This window comes from Idiotropiscis lumnitzeri, chromosome 12 (genome assembly GCF_059441095.1).
Source record: "Idiotropiscis lumnitzeri isolate Australia: NSW breed Sydney's pygmy pipehorse chromosome 12, RoL_Ilum_1.0, whole genome shotgun sequence".
In the NCBI taxonomy this organism is placed as follows: domain Eukaryota; kingdom Metazoa; phylum Chordata; class Actinopteri; order Syngnathiformes; family Syngnathidae; genus Idiotropiscis; species Idiotropiscis lumnitzeri.
Genome location: NC_142402.1, coordinates 19,828,822 through 19,847,246, shown reverse-complemented (window position 1 = coordinate 19,847,246; position 18,425 = coordinate 19,828,822). Strand labels below are relative to the sequence as shown.

The window sequence follows — 18,425 nt, the reverse complement described above, 5'->3', positions numbered from 1 at the left end:
ATGACGTTGTGATTTTCTAAATGCTATGTAATAAATGGCGAAAAAATATTGTATTTTAAAAATATAGCAGACCAATTGCAAGAATAATATTACAATAAATAAGTTTTAACATTAGAAGAAAGTTGTATTTATCGTTGAAACAGAAAAAAACGATAAAAAAGATTTTGACTCTTAGGATAGTCCTATTTTTAAAGTTTTGAAAATATTCGGACTTCTCAGAACACTTTTTCTACGTTGTTTTTTATTTATACAGGAATGGCGAAAAATATTTTTTCTTTCAATAAATAACGGCCCTCTGGTCACAAGCACCTCCCATTTGCATGAGACATTCGTAATACTGATAAAAAGAGAAGCGAAACTTGCTTCATTCTACATTAAGGACACAAGTGCTGGACTCTGCATTTTTTTTTTTGTTTGTTTGTTTTTTCTCGAAAGGGTCTTTGGTTCCAAAATTCCGTATTTTTTTGTTTTAGGAAATGATCTTGCTTTACTTTATTACACAACACATCCCGTGACCTTCTTTTTAGCTTGCTTTTTACAAATATACTCAATGTATCAGAAAACTAAAACTAATACTAAAACTAAGAAAAACTAAAAAGCAACATTTTCGAAAAAAAAATATAATTGAAAAAAATCCACTCTAAAAACGACTTAAATTGAATTGGAACTGAATTGCAAAATCAAATCAAATAAAAAAAAAAGATCCCAGACTATTGTAACCCTGCTGCCTCGTGATTTATTGTTAAATCCGGCTCAAGTCGCACCTCGTCCACGATAGAAGAACTTTGTTCGCATTAGCGCTTGGCCGACACATATTGTGGGGCGTCTCACGTTTTAAAAATGCGTTCGAAAGGAGTATTGATGTACCCCGCTTTGCACACTCAATATTAATTCCGCAGAAGATGCACTCATTCATGAGGTTAGTCACGTACCCACGACAGACGGTCCAAAACGTTAACTTTGGATTTCAACCTGACAAGTCATACTTTCCATGCATCCATTTTCTCTCCCTCGTTTGGGATCTGACTTTGAGAGGAGAGACTCATCGCGGAATGCTCACCAGCCAATCGCAGGCGAAACATTCAATAAATAAACGACCACTGATACTTGCGTTCACACCAAAAGGACAATTTAGAGTCTCCAATGAACCAAGACCGATGTGACGAGGGGCCGGCCTGATTATGATATTTGCCGGAATTTAAAAAAAATTCAGATAACCGATTAATCGATGAATTAAAATAAATGGAATAAAATGATGTTTTTGGTCACTTAACGTGTTCAATACGATTATCGATACAGTATGTATTCCAGGAAGAACATTGGGCAGTTTTTTAACACTAGTGAACTTTACAACGGTGAGAAAAATCGGCAAAAAAGTTTAACAGATTTTTTTTTTTTTTAAGCGAGGTGAATTTTAAAACGTTATCTTTGTTTTATGTAGTAATGTGTTAATGTGTTTATTAAAAAAATAATAATACTTAAAAGAGCTACGGTCCTCCGATTAAATCGGCCGGCCGATTAATCGGTTGGGCCCTAATGGTAACCACTATTCCCCCGTGCCGCCACTAGTTGTACTATTCTCAACTAAACTACACGAAACACAAAGGTAACATTTTGGGAGGAAAAAAAATCAAATAAAAACACCAATATGGTGTTTGACATTTACCAAACAGTCCTTTCTGAGTCACTGTGAGAAAATGGTGGTCCGCATTAGCATCGCAACATCTCATAACATCCTCCTTGCGGTGCGTTCCATAAGATGGAGGCTGACAGAATGTAAAGTTCCGTCCGTCCATGGACAGACGGGTCTCGTCCAAAGTCCGAAGCTTGAAGACGAAGAAGCGGCTGTTATTTGCAAGTGTGGACATCGTAAACCCTGACGCACTCCTGGCAGCTGACGTAGCAGCACCAGTGGAAAATGCAGTGGCACTTCTCCTTCCGCCTTTCCGTCCGGGTGTTGTGGCCGCGGCCGCAGCACAGAAGGTCGCAGCCGTCGATGCCGTGCGACGTCAGATTGCAGACGCGGTCGCGGGTGCCGAACGAGCCCGTCTCGGCGTTGGGGTCGCAGAAGTTGGGCGAGCCCTCGTAGTAGACCAGGTCGCGGTCGCCGGGGGGCTTGAAGTAGTTGTACCTCGGTCTCAGGGTCTCCACCCAGCCCCGCGACTCCTTGTGCTTCTCCACCACCATCTCGGAGGCGCTGTCGTACTTGTCCTTCATGTAGTCGCCGATGACCCGGAAGTCCGGCTGAGACCACCAGCACGTCTTCACCTCGCAGCTGCCCGACAACCCGTGACACTTGCACTTCAGGAAAATGTTGTCATACAGAGACTGAGGATAAAACGAGAAAAAAAATGAGTCATCCGTGCCGGGACTTAGATCGAGGCACAACCAGACCGGCGGCAGCCGTTCCTAAAAATGGCAGGTGAACTCACCGTGCGTCCGGCCTCGTTGTTGTGGCGATTCATGGCCGAGCGAGCATCAGGGCGGTTCTCCCGGGCGTCGGCGAACTCTCGGGACACCATGCCGCCGAAATCCACGTCTTCGCTGCAACCGCCCCACTTCCAGCCATCGCCGGGGGGGCCCTTGTGACGCGTGTCGCAGCCACAGATGGTGGCCGAGCCATCGGCGCAGGACCGGGTGACCGCGAAGGCCACGCCGGCCGAGGCGATGGCGTGGACAAAAGCTGACTCTCGAGTGGCTGCAAGGACACAGAACTAGGTGACACTTCGATCCATCGGATCATTTGAATGAGGTGTGTTGCAGCACGGCGAGATGGAAAACAGACATGGCACAGGACATGGAGGAACAGGATTGAAGACTCCCTGATCGAGCAGCTTCCGCTCTTCAGGGGAGAAACTTAACCCGAGACGAAACCAACATTCGAGTTACGGGGGATTCTCCCATTGAGGAGGAAGTGCAAAGGCTGACTTCCACGATTCCGCTTCCAGTGGCAGATGTTCACTGTTCCGATTGGAACTGGGAAGTCTCATCGAGTTTATTGCAACTTCCACATCGACCTTATCATTGTCGTTTTGGGAAAGTCCAACTTCTGCTGTACGATTGAAGCTAATATCTCACTCAGCATGACAGCCCAAGATTAGAATCGATATTTCACGATTGTTACACTCAACAATTACAAATCGTAAAAAAAAAACGATTATTAGATACAGCATAATATTTGAGTTCAGAGTTTATTTAGAGTATTGCAAGTAAACTACAATCGTTTATGCAAGGGAACCATACTCACCTATATATATTTGCAACTTTTTAAAAAAAAATTAAGATAAAATAAATTGCATGGGTCTAAAATTGTTTAGTTTTTTTAGTTTTGTAAAAAAGAAAAATAATCGCAATTTCAATTATTACTAAAATAATCTTTTTTTTTTTTTTACAACCACTTTAACCTTTCATGTTTTTACATTTCCACAGCAGCAATGCAAGAATCCGAGTGCAAATTTAAACCTCAAAATGTTCAACTGAACCCCAATCGCACGATGGAAGCACATCTTGGATCTCACTATCTGAGTTGAGTGGTGGAGAAAGTCGGTCACAACCTGCTAATCCTGTCTTGCACGGCCTCAAAAGGCAAACCCACGCTAACGAGACCACTTGAAACACATTCAGGTGGTGAACTTCTGTCGCAGAGGTCGTCACTCGTGTCGACCACATGTGTTTAGGTAGCCGCCACAAAAGGTGCCGGCGTGCGCCTTCATTCATCCCAGACATCAATCGTCGCGTCTGTGAAGAAGGCCAGCGAGGGCCTTTTGTCTCTGGGCTGACATCGTTAACTGATGACTCATCAGGCATCGTGAGAGGAAGACACGAGCCTGACAGGCCTATCATTAGGAGACTCAATTAAGCTTTTCAAACGCGAGCAAATGGACGCCACCAACGGGTCAACGTGATTGCGATTGTTGGATAAGTGCAATCACGTCTTGTAATACGTCCCAAAAAAAAAAAAAAAGGATTTATGCGTGCATGTTTCTGCTGACGATGAAGAGTGAAGGAGGAGAAGTACAAAGCGAAAGGCAGAAGGAGGAGCTCCTCCCTTTCAGCAGGTTCCAACCAGTTGAACGACTAAAGGGCATTAGACAACAATGACGCAAGAGAAAAAGGGCCCACCGTCGTCCTCCAACGCCTACGCCGCACGGCGACTCGATGCGAGAACGCTCGCGAGGTGCCATAAATGTAACAGAATCCTAACCGTCAAAAAGTACACTGTTGAGCAAATTAACTGTCAGGATAGAAGAAAAAAAAGATCCTGGCGGGTATGTTGTCTGAAAACACCTGTGCATGCTTCACAAAAATATGAAATAATTTTATTTAAGAGAGGGAAAACTTGTCTATTATCACTTAAAAAAAAAGCATCGCAAATTTTCCATTCAAATGAATGGCAAATTTCGACTTGCAATTTTGGACCTGAAACTAACGTGTGGTTCGAACACGGAGCCCTGATGAACTCCTTTGACCGCTTTGCATTGATGCGGCGACGGATAAGCGAGTTTAGGGATGAACGGGGTGAGGAAAAGAGGATTATCCGGGGACAAAATGAGCAAAGGAGGAGACCCGGGAAGCAATTAAAGAGGCCCTGGCCTCTCAATGTGAACATGCTAACTAAAAAGATGCACTGGTTACTCATCTGTGGATTTTTGCGAGTAAAAATAAACGTGCCCATTCCTCGCAACATTTGGCCAAACGTTGCCGTTTCCTTCGCATGCCTCGTCACGATTTTGGGCCGATCAACGTGAGGTTGACCTTTGGCGCCAATTCCAGCCACAATCACATTTATTTCACCTGCTCTCGTATCAGTTCCGCCGTTTGCTTTAAAGAGCAACGGATGGCGTTTCATGACACTTTGCGACGCTTCGCCGGCAAACGTTGCCAAACGCCGGCGGGCCAAGCGGTCCCTGCAACCTGCTGGGGGGGTTCAATCCCCTATTGTGCCTCCACTGTCACGCTGCGTTAGCCCCACAATGGCTCCAGATATTTGATATGAAATTTGCCCCGGCCACTGATTAGTGGGGAGCAAGTTAAGTCATAGCAACAGAGAACTATGCATTGGCTGGACCCTGCTTGTCGGCGGACGGGGAAATCCCTTTTCAAATGCTTTAATAAAACAATCTAAAGGGCGTGTGAATGGGGAAAAGCACTTTTTCTCCCGCTTAATCTCATGGTTGCAAAGATATTGTGCTCCGAGCCCAGCCCAGCGGGGAGCGGGGCTAAGGTCCCCCCATCAACTCCATTTGCCACACCCCTTCTTTCTTTCTTGCACACAGTTAATGATATACCGCCGGCGCGATGGCTTCCCTCCCCCAGCGTTCGCGAGACAGACGTTTCGGGAAAAAGCCGAGCCCTCTTCGCTCATCCCAAATACCTTCACTTTCCCGTCGGCAGGTCACGGGTGCTCATCGGGGATCGCCCACATCTTGTTTAATTCATTGACTGCCATTGACGGCTAAAGACGTCAACAATGCATTTTATTTACTCGGCCGCTCGCGGATGAGTTGCGGAAGGGAAGGCAAGAGTTCAGTTCGTCGGATCGTGGGAGCTGGCGATTCGCAGCTCGTACGCGTTACGTCAATCGAGTTTCTCGTGGTTTGACGTAGGCGTGACCGTGTACACCTATACCGGTAATACCTGCGTAATAACCACGATTGCCTCATTTGCTTTTAAAGGAGGCCTCCGTAATGCCGTCAACTGACTCACAAAGCGTAGCTTGATGGCAGGGAGGTGTTTCCGTGAATAGCAGGAATGCCACAAGAACAGCTCCGGGATCGGCTCGCCGCGCTGAGAACACCTGCACGGCTATCTGTTACCTTTCATCACGGGCGGATTCCTGCCGTGCATGTTTTGACACTTTACTTAATGCAAATTAATGAGTGCTGACGCAGACGCCGCCCGCAGGCAGGGCTGGCGATTCGGGGTGTGGAGTGAGCCAGGGAAAACCGAGGGAAGACGAGCGACGACGCGGCACCTTGTTTGACCGTATTGAACGTACGACGTCGCGAACGGCGTTTGAGCCGTGGCGGGCGGTCAAGGCCTTCAAGGCCTTCTCGATGGCCTCACATAATCAAGAAATCATCATCATATTCTTCACATTGATGTCGGATTATATCCTAGTGTTGAATTTTTAGGTGAGAGTTTTGATCCAATCAGAATTCAACTCGCTCGTGTTGCCAGGCAGATTTCATAATTGCAATAGCACGCACTATTCGTCCGAGGCCTTCAGACGCAATCGTGCAGGCGTCCGTTCTGTCAAAGCCAATGAGCTTTCGGATTTGATAGACAGTTGCGATAGCCAATCAGATCACGAGTTGACAGTAAGGCCTCCTCGCTGGCCTGACGTTGAAGGTGATTGGATACTCACTCGTGAGGGGGCGGTGCTACGTGGAATCAACACACCCAAAAGTCATCACTGGTGACCTTTCAAAAATCTAAAACATATTCTTACTTTTTGGCTAAGGGAGGGAAAAGTGTGTATTTAATTGCAGATGCACTTGCACATGTGAAAAGGCGCGACCCACCGCTGCGTTTGCGGTCACTCGGCTCATCTGAAACGTTGCCCGCTAACCGCTCCGAAGACTGAAGGTGAGGATTACGAGGGCCATTACGGATGGCAAAGGAGACCTATAAAGACGCCTGCTCCCCTTTGGCCCGAAAGAAGCGGGAGGAAATGGACACACTATCGTCTGAATTGCAGACAAACAGACACCAGCGAGGACAATGAGCCCGAAGCGCACACAAACAGCAGCATCAATCAAATCCAATGAAGTGGAAGCCCTCTCCTACGAAGCCCCATCAAAGGCCCGGGAGCTCCCGAGTCACTCGGGTTGGCCTCCGACAAAGGCACGTAATCCAGCCACTTTGACCTCTCACATTATTAAGGGCTTCACTGACCTTAATCCAATCAAAATGATCTAGTGAAGCCCTGTTGCCGCCTCCCCTTTAACACCCGGCGACCCGGCAATTTGGACTCGAGGAGGGCGGGAGACGCGGAGGGATTTTGCGACACAAAAGGAACTCGGGTGGAGAATCCTTCTCACTCGAGATTCATCCTCAAGTCTCCTTATTGGGAGGCTCAAGAGTTCATGAAGTGTTAAGAGATTAAAGCCGTCGCTCCGGCTCACCTCCGCGTGTTTAAGTTCAATTTGTGGTCGTCGCTGGGTGGCGGGTTCAGAACCGGGACGGAGTTGGAAATGTTTCATGAGAACTTGAGAGAATGCTGAGGGGGGGGGGGGCGCGTGTGACCCGGGGGAACATGCTTTTTTTCTGCCGTACGACAATAAAGTGTAATTGCACATCCTCTCCAGTAGTGGGCAGCGGCGCTTTCATTGAGCATTAACTCTCACGGTGAAGGTTTGTTTTGCAGCCGAAATGCTTTTGTTTTTTTTTAATTATTATTATTTAGAGTTGTGGTGGAGAGAGTGGGTTGTGGTGGTGGGGGGAGGTGAAAATTGTTTTCTTTTTGCTCGGGGGAGGCGTAACAGAAAATAACTGAGAAGCACTGCATTAATACTAAACACATGTAAAATAATTAGCTGCCATTTTAGAAAAGTTCAACTACGAAAATAACTTTTTTTTTTTTTGATGACTTGACAATTGACTGGAAGTTGCAATTCATCATCACTGAAAGTCAACATATTGACATAACACGCCACCTTTCAGTCTGAAGTGTTGTATAAGGCGCTTCAGAAGTTCAACACCGGAACAATCGGCGGGGATTCCCTCTTTAACAAAACTCCAACAAGACCGAACGCAGTTTGATTGTGTGCATGGTTTGGGGCGTAGCGTTGTCTTTGTTTTATTGAAATAAGGATTTGAGTGAGCGTGATGGTTGATGCTTGCGAGAAGAGACTTTTTTTTTGGCGTCTTTCTCCTCAGGGTGGTTTGAGAATGTGTCATGAAATTCACATGCAACACTTGTCAAATGGTCTGTTGGGAGGTCACAAAGCGGCAGAGAAAATCATTTTCGGTACATTAGACAAAGTGCTGCAGGGAAGGGCTGAACGATTTCAGGACAAAAAAAAAAAATGAGACTGGGATTTTTCGGACAGATATCGCAATTTCGAGTTGATTTGCGATTTTACATACAGTGACATTTAGAAAATGCCACAAATGATCAAATATATTAGCTTAATAATACAAGGACACTAAAGAGGTATTTAAAAACTACTTTCCTTCAAGGATAATTTTTAATTCATGTGTAATATTGTCTATGAAAACGCATCACTTTGTAGATAAATTTATATTAATAAAAACACTTTCATGTAGCAAAGCTAAATTGATTGAAAATTTAATTTTGAAACCTATTATTGTGCAAAATAGTTTCAGCAGCTTAGAGGTAAATTACTTCCGGGACTACAGGCGACAACTCGATTATTTATTTATTTTTTTAATACAGAAACGACGATCTCAAAATCACATTGTCTGAGATCGCGAATTTGGTCCCAAAATGATAACCACAGCAGTGCATCATCAAAATTGGCAGGAACAAAACACAAAAAAAGGGGAATTACCTTTATCCAAAACTGGTCCAAAAATGGCCAGATTGTCATTGACGGTGGTGCAGTTCCAGCGCCGCCCTCTGAACTGGTGTTGGCACTCCTGGATGCCGATCTTCACCCCTTCCGCCACGCTGGGCATGATTTCCAAGTAGTTGCGGCAGAAGCGCAGCTGCTTGGGCACCAACCCCGGAATGCTGCTGCACAGGATGGGTTGCGTCCCCAAAGACGAGTACTGGTGGCCCACCGCCAGCGACCTAGACGCATACAAACTCATTAGCGTTTGGAGTTGTAGTCCCGAAAAAACACAATTAAGAACGTTTGGAAGAGTAATTTCATCTCTGGATGCGTGATTGCTAATTTGACTATCAGATGCTAGCATGCTAGGCGCCCGTCAACCTCCTCACCAACTTGCAGACGCCTGGCCTTTTTTTTTTTTTGGAGCAAGGAAATTGCAGGCCTGGCACGGCAGATTGCTTCTGTCTGAGATGAAAGTCCACGATGCTGTTCCGAGTCTTCATACGACCTCAAACCGACAACCAGGAGAGCTAACACCTTGTTATTAACCAGACCGCCATCTTGGGCTAATAAGAGTGCAAACGCGACGAGGACACTTCAGAGAGCGTATCAACACGCACGCACGACAACTCGCCGCCTTCCCCTCATTTCTTTTGAGGAGCAAACAAGCGCAAACTTGGTTCAATCATGACATCCTGGCTATTTTTTATTCGCTTTTCCTTTTAGCTTGCTCGCTTCATTGGCGCTGCGGCAGAAGCAGGATGCTAAGTTTTGACTGTCAGCATTTTTTTAAACTCCCAAAAGTTGCTCAGCTGTCTTGTGCTGTCGACAACCTCGAATCATTATTCATCCTTGACAGAGTCGAGCGCTGCGCCCACGACTGTCGACGCGATTCAAACGCTAGCTGGCATTAGCCACGTGATTGTCTTCGTTGTTTCGTCTCAGACATCAGTAATCCAAGAAATTGGAAATTTTCTCGAAATACATGAACTGTTGACCTGACTAAAATCAATATTCGGAGCGCTCGACACAAGTCACGACAGATAAATTGTTTAAAGAACGGCCCCCATTATTCTCTTTGGGGCGAATGCCCCGCAGGTTGGCCGCAAAGTGACTTTTTGGCAAGTGAGCGTGCCACGTCAGCGGCCTATTAAAGTTGCCGCTAATCTTTTGATCCGCCCAAATGATACCGGTTGCTGCCACGCAAAAGGTAGCGCCCGACAATTCGGCCCAACCTAAATGATTAATTTCAACTTCACACATTCTTGAAGAAAGATTGTTGCAATAAAAAAAAAAAAAAAAAACTTTGTTCTGCATTTTATCCCCCCCCCCCCAACTCGCAATCTGTTGGCCTTTCGTCCAAAGATTAATCACAACAAGATTAGCAAAAATCCTGACACTGTCTTGAGGCTCTTTTCCTAAAAAAAAATGGACCCCTCGCTTGGCGCCTCCAAACGAGCCGACCTTGAATAGCTCCATTCCGCCTTCAGATGATACAAACGGCTCGTTGCGATTGGAATTTCCAGATTACATTTCGATGCCGTCAGGCGTCACGGCGTGTCAGCGAGTGAATTACGGTTTTACGTGCCCTGGGGCAGATGTCAGATCTTTTTGGTCACACTGGTTCTGGCACAATTTCTCGCCTATACGGCGACAGTAAATCACAGGAAAAAAAAAAAAAAAAAAAGGCAAACAACGGCCTCGGAGGAAGTCGCCGTCGTCTGCGGCGCTATCACGAATTGACCTCTCTTTGGCCCTCGTCGCTTTGAACACGCCCCCCCCCCTCCCCGAAACAGAACAAGACTCGGCGGCAGAAAGCCCGAGCGAGTCCGCATCCCGGAGCAAAGCAGACTTTTGCTTGGCTCCGCCGCTCCCGCACAACAAAAGAGTGCAAATGCAAAGGAAGCCCGTCCGTGTTGACCAATTCATCACTCTGATACTGCAGGGGAGGTGAAAACAAGCGCCGCCGGCTCGCATTTTTAAAGAGCTGCTTGTCACTCACATCCTGAACCTCCTCCACCTCGGTTGCCTCACAGAAAAAAAAAAACGGTGGCGTCTCTTCACAGCAAATTACGCAAATCTCAAAATTCAGATTTGGGAATTGGATTGAAAAAATTATCTTGACGGACCAAATTACAGTTTCCTCACTTTTCGCGGATGATTGGTGAATTTCTGCTGAGTTTTTTTTTTTTTTTTTTTTAGGATTTCCAAAATGACGAAGAAATACCAGCACTGTAATTTTTTTTTTTACTAGTTTCCATGGCAACCGCAATTCTACTTCCGTACCTGCGGCGGAAGTTGTTGTTCTTCGTCTGCCATTCAGGAGAAGAAGAAGAAGAAGGAGAAGGACGGTAACCATGGCAACTAGCCCTCGGCCTTCATCGCAAGGACCCGTAGCATCGAATTCCGTTTAACGGGAGCCATTTTAAACTAAAAGAAAAATTTTAACGTAGTTTTAAGCGGACAGACGGCGTACTTACTTTACTCCTACTTGATTTTTTGGCTGAAGAACCAAAAAGTCCATTTGAGGAGCACTCTAAATTTGACAGAGCGTTTCCGAACGCACTCCCGATGAGCGAATGACGATTTTGGAGGCGACGACCTCAAATGATCATCATTTTTTTTTTTTTTAAACTAATTTCCACTCCCTGCAATTTTTGACTGTTCCACCCGAAAGATTTTTTGCAGAGGTTCTTTGACAACAAACTCATCCAGTCCTACTTTGACGGACAATTTTTTTTTTTGGTGCACCGAGAACAGAAAAGAACATTCAAACTGTCCTGATGAAGTTTGGAACATGAAAGAAAAATGTTGAAAAGGCTTTCATTGGTCCACGTTGACAGTGACAGAGCCTGCTCCAAAGTTCTGAGGAAATCAGCCGTCTCTTTCGGGTGAAGTTGCTGCCAATAAATACTTAAGTAAATCGCATATACACGTACAATTATTTGTCCGGGCACACGCTTGCCCCCCCCCTCTCATATGAGCATATCCAGTGCAAGTTTAATGCATATTTCAGCAAGCCCATGCAGGGCGCTTCAGAATTACCACTTTACTCGTGGGCCCCCGGGGCCTTGGAGCCGACTTTGACATCAAGAGAATATGTTTGGGAAAAGGAATGTGCGGCGAGCTTTCACCTCCAGGTATTTATCTTCTAAAGGTGGGGTGGACTCGAAGGGGGAAGGGGATGGCGGATGATTTTTTTTTTGCCGGGTGCAGCCAGGCGATGTCACGGCAGGTTGAGAGCATCTTTGGGGCAACGAGGCCGGAGAGTGACGCAGCGGGCCGAGCGAGCGTTTTACAATTTTTTTTTTTTCGTGTTCTTCAGTTGCCACCAAACAAAAAAATGAAACTAAAACAATGACGTCAACGATTAGCAACTTGATCTACCTGGCAAAAATCAAACCATCAGGTCGAGAGCTGCGTCGGAATTTGCTTCTCTTCTGATGACACAATGGAAAACATCCTTCCATTGTGTGCCACGTTTGGCATCCTTACATTTTCTTTTTATTTTATTTTTAGAACCATCGAGTAATGATTCTGATGTGGGTCCGCATTTTTTTTTCCATGTAAGGCCCAAAATGTTATATCAGGATTTCCTCCCAGCTGAGCTCCATCAGAACTTTCTCATCACTCAAAGCAGCAGGGGACCCGTTACAGGAAGATACACCCGATGTGCAAATATTGAGTCATAAAATAAATAAATTGTGTTTTTGTTTGTGATGTTCCATGAGCTCTGAGCTCGCTGCGTCTGACGCACGGACGTTATTGACGCCTGGCAAGAACCGCACCAGAGGGGATCGGAAACGATGATGTACGGCGCGGGAAAACTATTGAGTTGGAAAATGATGATTCCATTTTTCACGGCAGCTAACGGTTTCTCTAGATAGGGGTGGCTAACATATGGCGAGTGGACCTTAAAGTGTGCATGAGAGCATTTGATCCGGCCCGTCAGAAAACGTAAGGCGACTTCATTTTTTCATTGAACTTGATTTTCTCGCTTTTTGGAAAATGGATGGATTTCGAGAGAAGCTGGACTTTTTTGGCGAATGTTAGCATTTAATGAGCAGAACCTTCACTTAGCAACAAGAGTGTATCGTGTTAAAAAATATCGATGATTTATATTTCTCATACCAACTGATTTCACGATGACAAAGTGGATTTGTTAAGTTTGACAAAATTCAACTAGTATGACGAAAATTAATTCATTCATTCGCTTCCGCCGCCATTGAAGAAAGACAAAACGCTGGTCACATGTCACTGAAGTCATCAGAGGGGGGTCTTAAAGGGGCAGTTGGCCCACAATGACAGGGTGGGGACAAAATATCAGGCGCACTTGCAAAAAAAAAAGAAAATTCATGACTAAAATGGCCGATTTCAGCAAATCATTTTAACAGGTGGACAATAAAAAAGCAACTTTTTTTTTTTAGTTTCATTTTGCCACTGTAGTTATCAGGGCAGTGTAAGGGATGTGACAAAATCTAATTAAAATCATGCCTTTCATTATTTTTCATTATTCTGCCACATTGTCGTGATGAGAGTGTGACTGTTATGAAAAGCTTGGAGGGGAAAAAAAAATTGACAAATATTCCTCATAATAATTTCTTCAATTGTTGTCAAAGGTGACTTGTTTATCAAAACAAGAATGTCTCCGGCTTGAAAATTGATGTCGTTCTAAATGTAGAAAAGATTCAGGGGAGAAAAAAAAGGAAACTAAATGAAGGATCCACACATTTAACGGCTCATTTCTTTTCTATCCACAAAGATTTGGCAAAATTGCTGCGTGTTTACTAACAAACTGCTGGGAAACCACAACTTCCCCACTTGTGGGAAAGGACAAAATATTGGACACACCTCTTCGGATGATGCAATGCAGTTGACACCACAACAAACGCCAATGTCATCCCAAAACATCATCATCTCATTTTAGACAGTTTTTTTTTTTTTTTTAACAAAGATGTGCTCATCACATGTCTGCGGACAGAAGGTGATTTTGACCCAAAATGACCTCCACATGTCCAAGCATCTCAAATGTGGGTGACCATCGCTCACGCGGACAGACGCCAAAATTCTGCACCTGCTGCACTCTCAGAAGGAAAAGACAACTTTTGGAAAATCTCCCTTAATTAAAAAATAAAATAACTGTCCAAAACCTGCCTTACATGTATTATCAATAAATGTCATTTGTTGTATTTATTAAACTTCATATGCATTGAACCACCAGCCCTTGGCACCCTTGTTGGAAAAACTACTTATTTTTAAATAAAACTGACACAAATAAAAACGCAGAATGAAGTCATTTCTCCCAAAATATAAAAACGAGAAATACAAACGATATAATATAAAATACATAAACATAATTTTAACATCCCACACACACACTCATTTGATTTGAAGTGACTTTTGCATCCAAAGTGACTTACCACCAAATGGGATAACTTGCCGTGACACGCGTGAGCCCGCACAGCCACAAGAGGAAACATCCAACGAATATCATCCTTACAAAAGTTCGTCCGAACCTCTCCAGCCTGATGCCTGATTTCGCGCGCCCGCCTGACGCGCACACCGAGCGGATCCAAAGTGGTCCCCCCTCTCCTTAAAAAAAAAAATCCCCCCCACCACAAAAAAGAATTAACAACAGACAGTGGCGATGATGGGCTCTTTATCGCTTTGCGCCAATCAACTCGCGCGTGGCGATCACACCGTGGCAGAAGCTGACAGTCATCTAAAAAAAAAAAAAAAGTTAAAAAGCTTGCCTCCTTTTTTTTTTTTTTTTTTTTTTAGGACCCAATCATGAGGAATTGCCAAAGGGTGATCTGTGATAATACGTTTCCTCACTCGCTCAAGGAGCCAATTTGAAGATGTCTTTTTTGGAGCTCATTGAGAATTGCAGTGCGTGTGATATATAATGTAGTTTAAAGGGGGGAGGGTCCGGGGGTCGGGGGGGGCTTTTAAATAGACGTCGGAACCCCCGCCGATTGCGTAGCTATAACAACCTGTCCGGATTTCACTCCCTGGCTTGAAGCTTCTAAAATGCAGAAATAAATATGTGTGAATTGCTCGGGACCATTATTGACTTCTCCAAGGGCTTTTTTTTAAGGGGGGCAAGATGAGGCCCCCTCCCATTCCCCCATTCAGGTGTAATGGATAATATGGAGTGGGGGTTCTTTTTAAATTTAATGAGTGAATTTAAAAAAAGTCGTACGAAAAAGAAAGTTTATTTCTGCTTCAGTCAAACGAAATATTAAGCAACGACGACGGTTACACTATATAAGTTTGTATCACGTTTTATGTAAAAAAAAATTGCTTTTTTGCGATAAACCTTTCAAATGCATTCGGTTGAACTTGTCCTTATTTAATTGATCTCCGAAGAATGTCCAAATATTGTCACATACAACTTCGGAAAAACTTTACTTTTAAATCAATCCTAAAATTTTCTGAATGACACAAACGCCAATAACACAACAATTTAATTTAAATCCTCGGAAAACGGCACGTGATGTACTTAACCGCAACAGAAAAACGAAATATTCATCATTTTGAAGCATAGTATATTGAACATTTACATCATTTGGCCAGCAGGGGTCAGCAAATTGAAGTAAGTCGGCCATAAATCATTTGTAAACTAAAATCAACAATAATTAAAAAAAAAAAAAACTCACAGCGACACTTCTGGAATATCACACCGTCATCAACCTCATTTTGTATAATTACAGTTAGGTGACTGATTTCTCAAATATTTGGCCAACTCTGTTGTATTAATCCCGAACAGTTTGAGCGCTCAGCAGTTGGCTTGAAGGCGGTCAAAAAAGATGTCAGCGCCACCTGGTGGCCATTAATAAATGGCAGTTAGACGTTGCGCACGTCTGCCTGACAGCTGGGCGGGTATGGGTTCGAATCCAGGCTTTGGCCTCTCTGTGTGTCGTTGTATGCTCTCCCAACAGTGGCTCTGTTTTCCGGCTTCCTCCCCCATTCCCAAAACATGCTTGTTAGTTGTTAAAAAATACTTGGCTCTTCAATGACCACAATCTTGACCAACATTAATATTTACAGTCGTGTAGTGGGAGTCAGTAAAACCAAAAACGAGAAGAAGTATATTTAGTATGCTACTGTAACATGATGCAATTTAAACAACACTGTTTTAATGTGTTCAGGATTTTTACTCAAAGGAAGCTTGAAAGAAAAAAAAAAAGAGGACAATTTTGTGAAAGGCTAACTCTCCTCATGAAATCTAGTTAACAAGACAGGGGCTGTGGCTCGTACGTTATTTTCTCACCACCTGGCTGAGGTGGGGGAAACTCCCAGGTAAACTCAACATCTAGGCCATAAATAGCACCGCTTGATAAGCCTTATTTTTTATTTTAGGGGGGAGGCATAATAAAGACATGGAATTAGCACTTGTCCTCCTGTTTGTCACGGCCGGTAAGTTTTAAAAAACGTTTTGAATATTGGATGCAGGTGTCTAAATCCCATTTGACGGACTTGTGGCGTCTCGTCCGCAGTGTCGGGCTGCGGAGTTCCCAGCTACCCGCCTGACACCACCCAACGTGTGGTGAACGGCGCCGAAGCACGTCCATACAGCTGGCCGTGGCAGGTTTCCCTGGAGTCCTTCTACCCGACATGCGGGGGAACCCTCATTGCTCCAAATTGGGTTTTGACCGCTGCACACTGCATCACGTGAGCTGTTAAGATGTCGAGAAGTACAGTGGGTATAAAAAGTCTACACACCCCTGTTGAAATTTTCGTTTTTTGTGATTGGTGATGAAAAAATGAAACCAAATGACATTATTTTAAGCTTTTCCATAATGAGTGTGACCGAAGTGTGACAGCATCCGACTTTCACAATTTAAAGTGCCTGTGATTAACCTTGAGTTTTAGATGTTTACGTTTTTTTGGGGCATTTTTTTTTTCTGGCAAAGGCCTACTGTTTTTGTCTTAAGATCAGCTGACTTAACTTTTTCCTCAAAAATATGTATATATAGAAAAAAATATTAAATTGACCTAAATCGTTCAGATTATAGGTCACTTTAACGGGGAAGTGTCAAGTCCAAAATATTCTTCACCATATGTTCCAAAAATTACTACTAGTCTAAACACATAATTAATCAAGGAAATGCAGTTAATTATCCGTTTCGGGTGGCAGCCATTTTGTCTTGTAGTGCCACTTGCTGTTGACAGGGAATGACATCACAGTGCCTAGGGCTTATCTTACAAATGTCACATGACCAAACTAAGAAAACAAGTTAACCGTGATTGGTGGCTACCTGAGCCCGTAGGCACTGTGATGTCACTTTGTCAACGGCAAGTGGCAATATGGCTGCACCCTGAGATGGATGAAAATGGGTGGATTATTTGAATTCATGTTCCACAACAGAATACTGTGATTAACGAGAACGTTTTATTGTAAAGAACATTTTTTACTTGACTTCCCCTTTAATAGAAAAGTTTTCCAATGATTTATATTGATCTCTCACAAAAATCTGAGTGCATTTGAGGGTGTGTGGAATTTTGAGATCCACCGTCTGTCACGTGACGCAAAGGTGATTGTTTGTTCCGCCCGCTCCAGGTTCCACACATACAGGGTTGTTCTGGCTGAGCACGATATGAGCTCGGACGAGGGACCCGAACAGTCCATTCGGGTGGAGAAAATGATCATCCATCCCAAATGGAACGACAACTGTGTATCCTGCGGGTAATGTTGTCATGCCCACAGTAGACAGCACAAATTTTCCCCCCAAAAATAAACGTCTTTCCTGTAATTGCACTTTTTTTGGTAGAAATGACATTGCCTTACTCAAACTGGAGCAGAGTGCCGTCCTCAACGACAAGGTCCAGCTGGCATGCCTACCGAAACATGAGGAAACCCTCGGCCACAACCAGCCCTGCTACGTCACAGGCTGGGGTCGCCTCTACTGTGAGCTTCCAATCCCCCCCCCCAAAAAAAAATCCACTTGCTATGTAAATAAATGCTGTGTGTTTTTTGTTTTAAAGCCGGTGGGCCCCGAGCTGCTAAACTACAGCAGGCTCTCCTACCGGTGGTGGGCCACAGCATTTGCAGTCAAAGCGAGTGGTGGGGCAGCTCCGCCAAAATGACAATGGTGTGCGCGGGAGGAGAGAGCAAGTCGGCTTGCCATGTAAGTTTTAGCGGGGTGTTCATTGGAAAGAAGCCAGATTTGTGATATGTGCCGCCATGTTGCAGGGCGACTCGGGGGGGCCTCTGAACTGTCAAGGCAGAGACGGCAGATGGCACGTCCAAGGAGTGAGCAGCTTTGTGGACGGGCGAGGCTGTAACACCCCTCGCAGACCCACCGTCTTCACCCGTGTGGCTTCCTTCATCCCCTGGATCACACAGGTCACAAATCTCAATACACTTTCGTGGAGGAGGAAAAAAAAAAAAAAGCAGCTCACAACTTATCCGTAAATGTGTCTTGACACCTATTTTTTTTTTTGGTGTGTCTTTGCAGACGATGGCCCAAAACTGAATGCTTCTGGCTTGATAAAATATTTTAGAGCAGCATTGTTTGTCTTTTTAATTTTATGCACAAAATAATAGACAATTCAAGGATCAGTACGAGTCCTGCAATTCAATCCAAAATAGAAGATTTCCTGCATAGGACTTTATTGGAATTTTTTATTCCTTTACTATCATGCACTTTAAAAATTGATGCGTTTTGGGGCATGTTGAAGGAAACACGTGCGATATGTGTGCTGAATATTGCGATAATGATATTATTGCGATATTTAACATGAACCGAAAGAAATTATATTTTTATTATCAAATGAAAGATTTTTTTTCAAGTGATGAAATAAACAAGCTCAATGTATTCCTAGCTAGATAACGCATATTTTGCATTGGACTGGTCCACTAAAAGCATACAATTCCATATAAAACTAATTGCATGTCTTTGC

At 44.2% G+C, this 18,425-nt stretch overlaps 2 protein-coding genes across 2 annotated transcripts; one reads left to right on the top strand and one right to left on the bottom strand.

Moving 5' to 3' along the window:
* Positions 1 to 1,693: 1,693 nt before the first annotated feature.
* wnt3a (wingless-type MMTV integration site family, member 3A) lies at positions 1,694 to 14,055 on the bottom strand. Its single transcript, XM_088310656.1, has 4 exons — positions 13,940 to 14,055; positions 8,517 to 8,758; positions 2,433 to 2,698; positions 1,694 to 2,328 (listed from the first exon to the last, which is right to left on the bottom strand). Exons 1-4 carry the CDS (start codon positions 14,011 to 14,013, stop codon positions 1,849 to 1,851), a joined length of 1,062 nt encoding a protein of 353 aa, XP_088166782.1. The 5' UTR covers positions 14,014 to 14,055; the 3' UTR covers positions 1,694 to 1,848.
* A 1,725-nt stretch (positions 14,056 to 15,780) lies between these two features.
* LOC148326409 (chymotrypsin-like elastase family member 3B) lies at positions 15,781 to 18,033 on the top strand. The gene is made up of 7 exons (XM_088310562.1): positions 15,781 to 15,938; positions 16,019 to 16,193; positions 17,083 to 17,208; positions 17,294 to 17,430; positions 17,508 to 17,650; positions 17,716 to 17,868; positions 17,981 to 18,033. Exons 1-7 carry the CDS (start codon positions 15,902 to 15,904, stop codon positions 17,996 to 17,998), a joined length of 789 nt encoding a protein of 262 aa, XP_088166688.1. The 5' UTR covers positions 15,781 to 15,901; the 3' UTR covers positions 17,999 to 18,033.
* Positions 18,034 to 18,425: the final 392 nt, after the last annotated feature.

Bases quoted from the DNA above. Each gene is read 5' to 3' on its own strand.
- wnt3a (XM_088310656.1), bottom strand. From the start codon at position 14,013: ATGATATTCGTTGGATGTTTCCTCTTGTGGCTGTGCGGGCTCACGCGT. The intron at 2,699-8,516 runs GTAATTCCCCTT...GTGTCCTTGCAG, and splicing joins TGGACCAGTTTTGGATAAAG to CCACTCGAGAGTCAGCTTTT. The intron at 2,329-2,432 runs GTGAGTTCACCT...TTTTATCCTCAG, and splicing joins ACAACGAGGCCGGACGCACG to TCTCTGTATGACAACATTTT.
- LOC148326409 (XM_088310562.1), top strand. From the start codon at position 15,902: ATGGAATTAGCACTTGTCCTCCTGTTTGTCACGGCCG. The intron at 17,209-17,293 runs GTAATGTTGTCA...TTTTTTTGGTAG, and splicing joins GACAACTGTGTATCCTGCGG to AAATGACATTGCCTTACTCA. The intron at 17,651-17,715 runs GTAAGTTTTAGC...GCCATGTTGCAG, and splicing joins AGAGCAAGTCGGCTTGCCAT to GGCGACTCGGGGGGGCCTCT.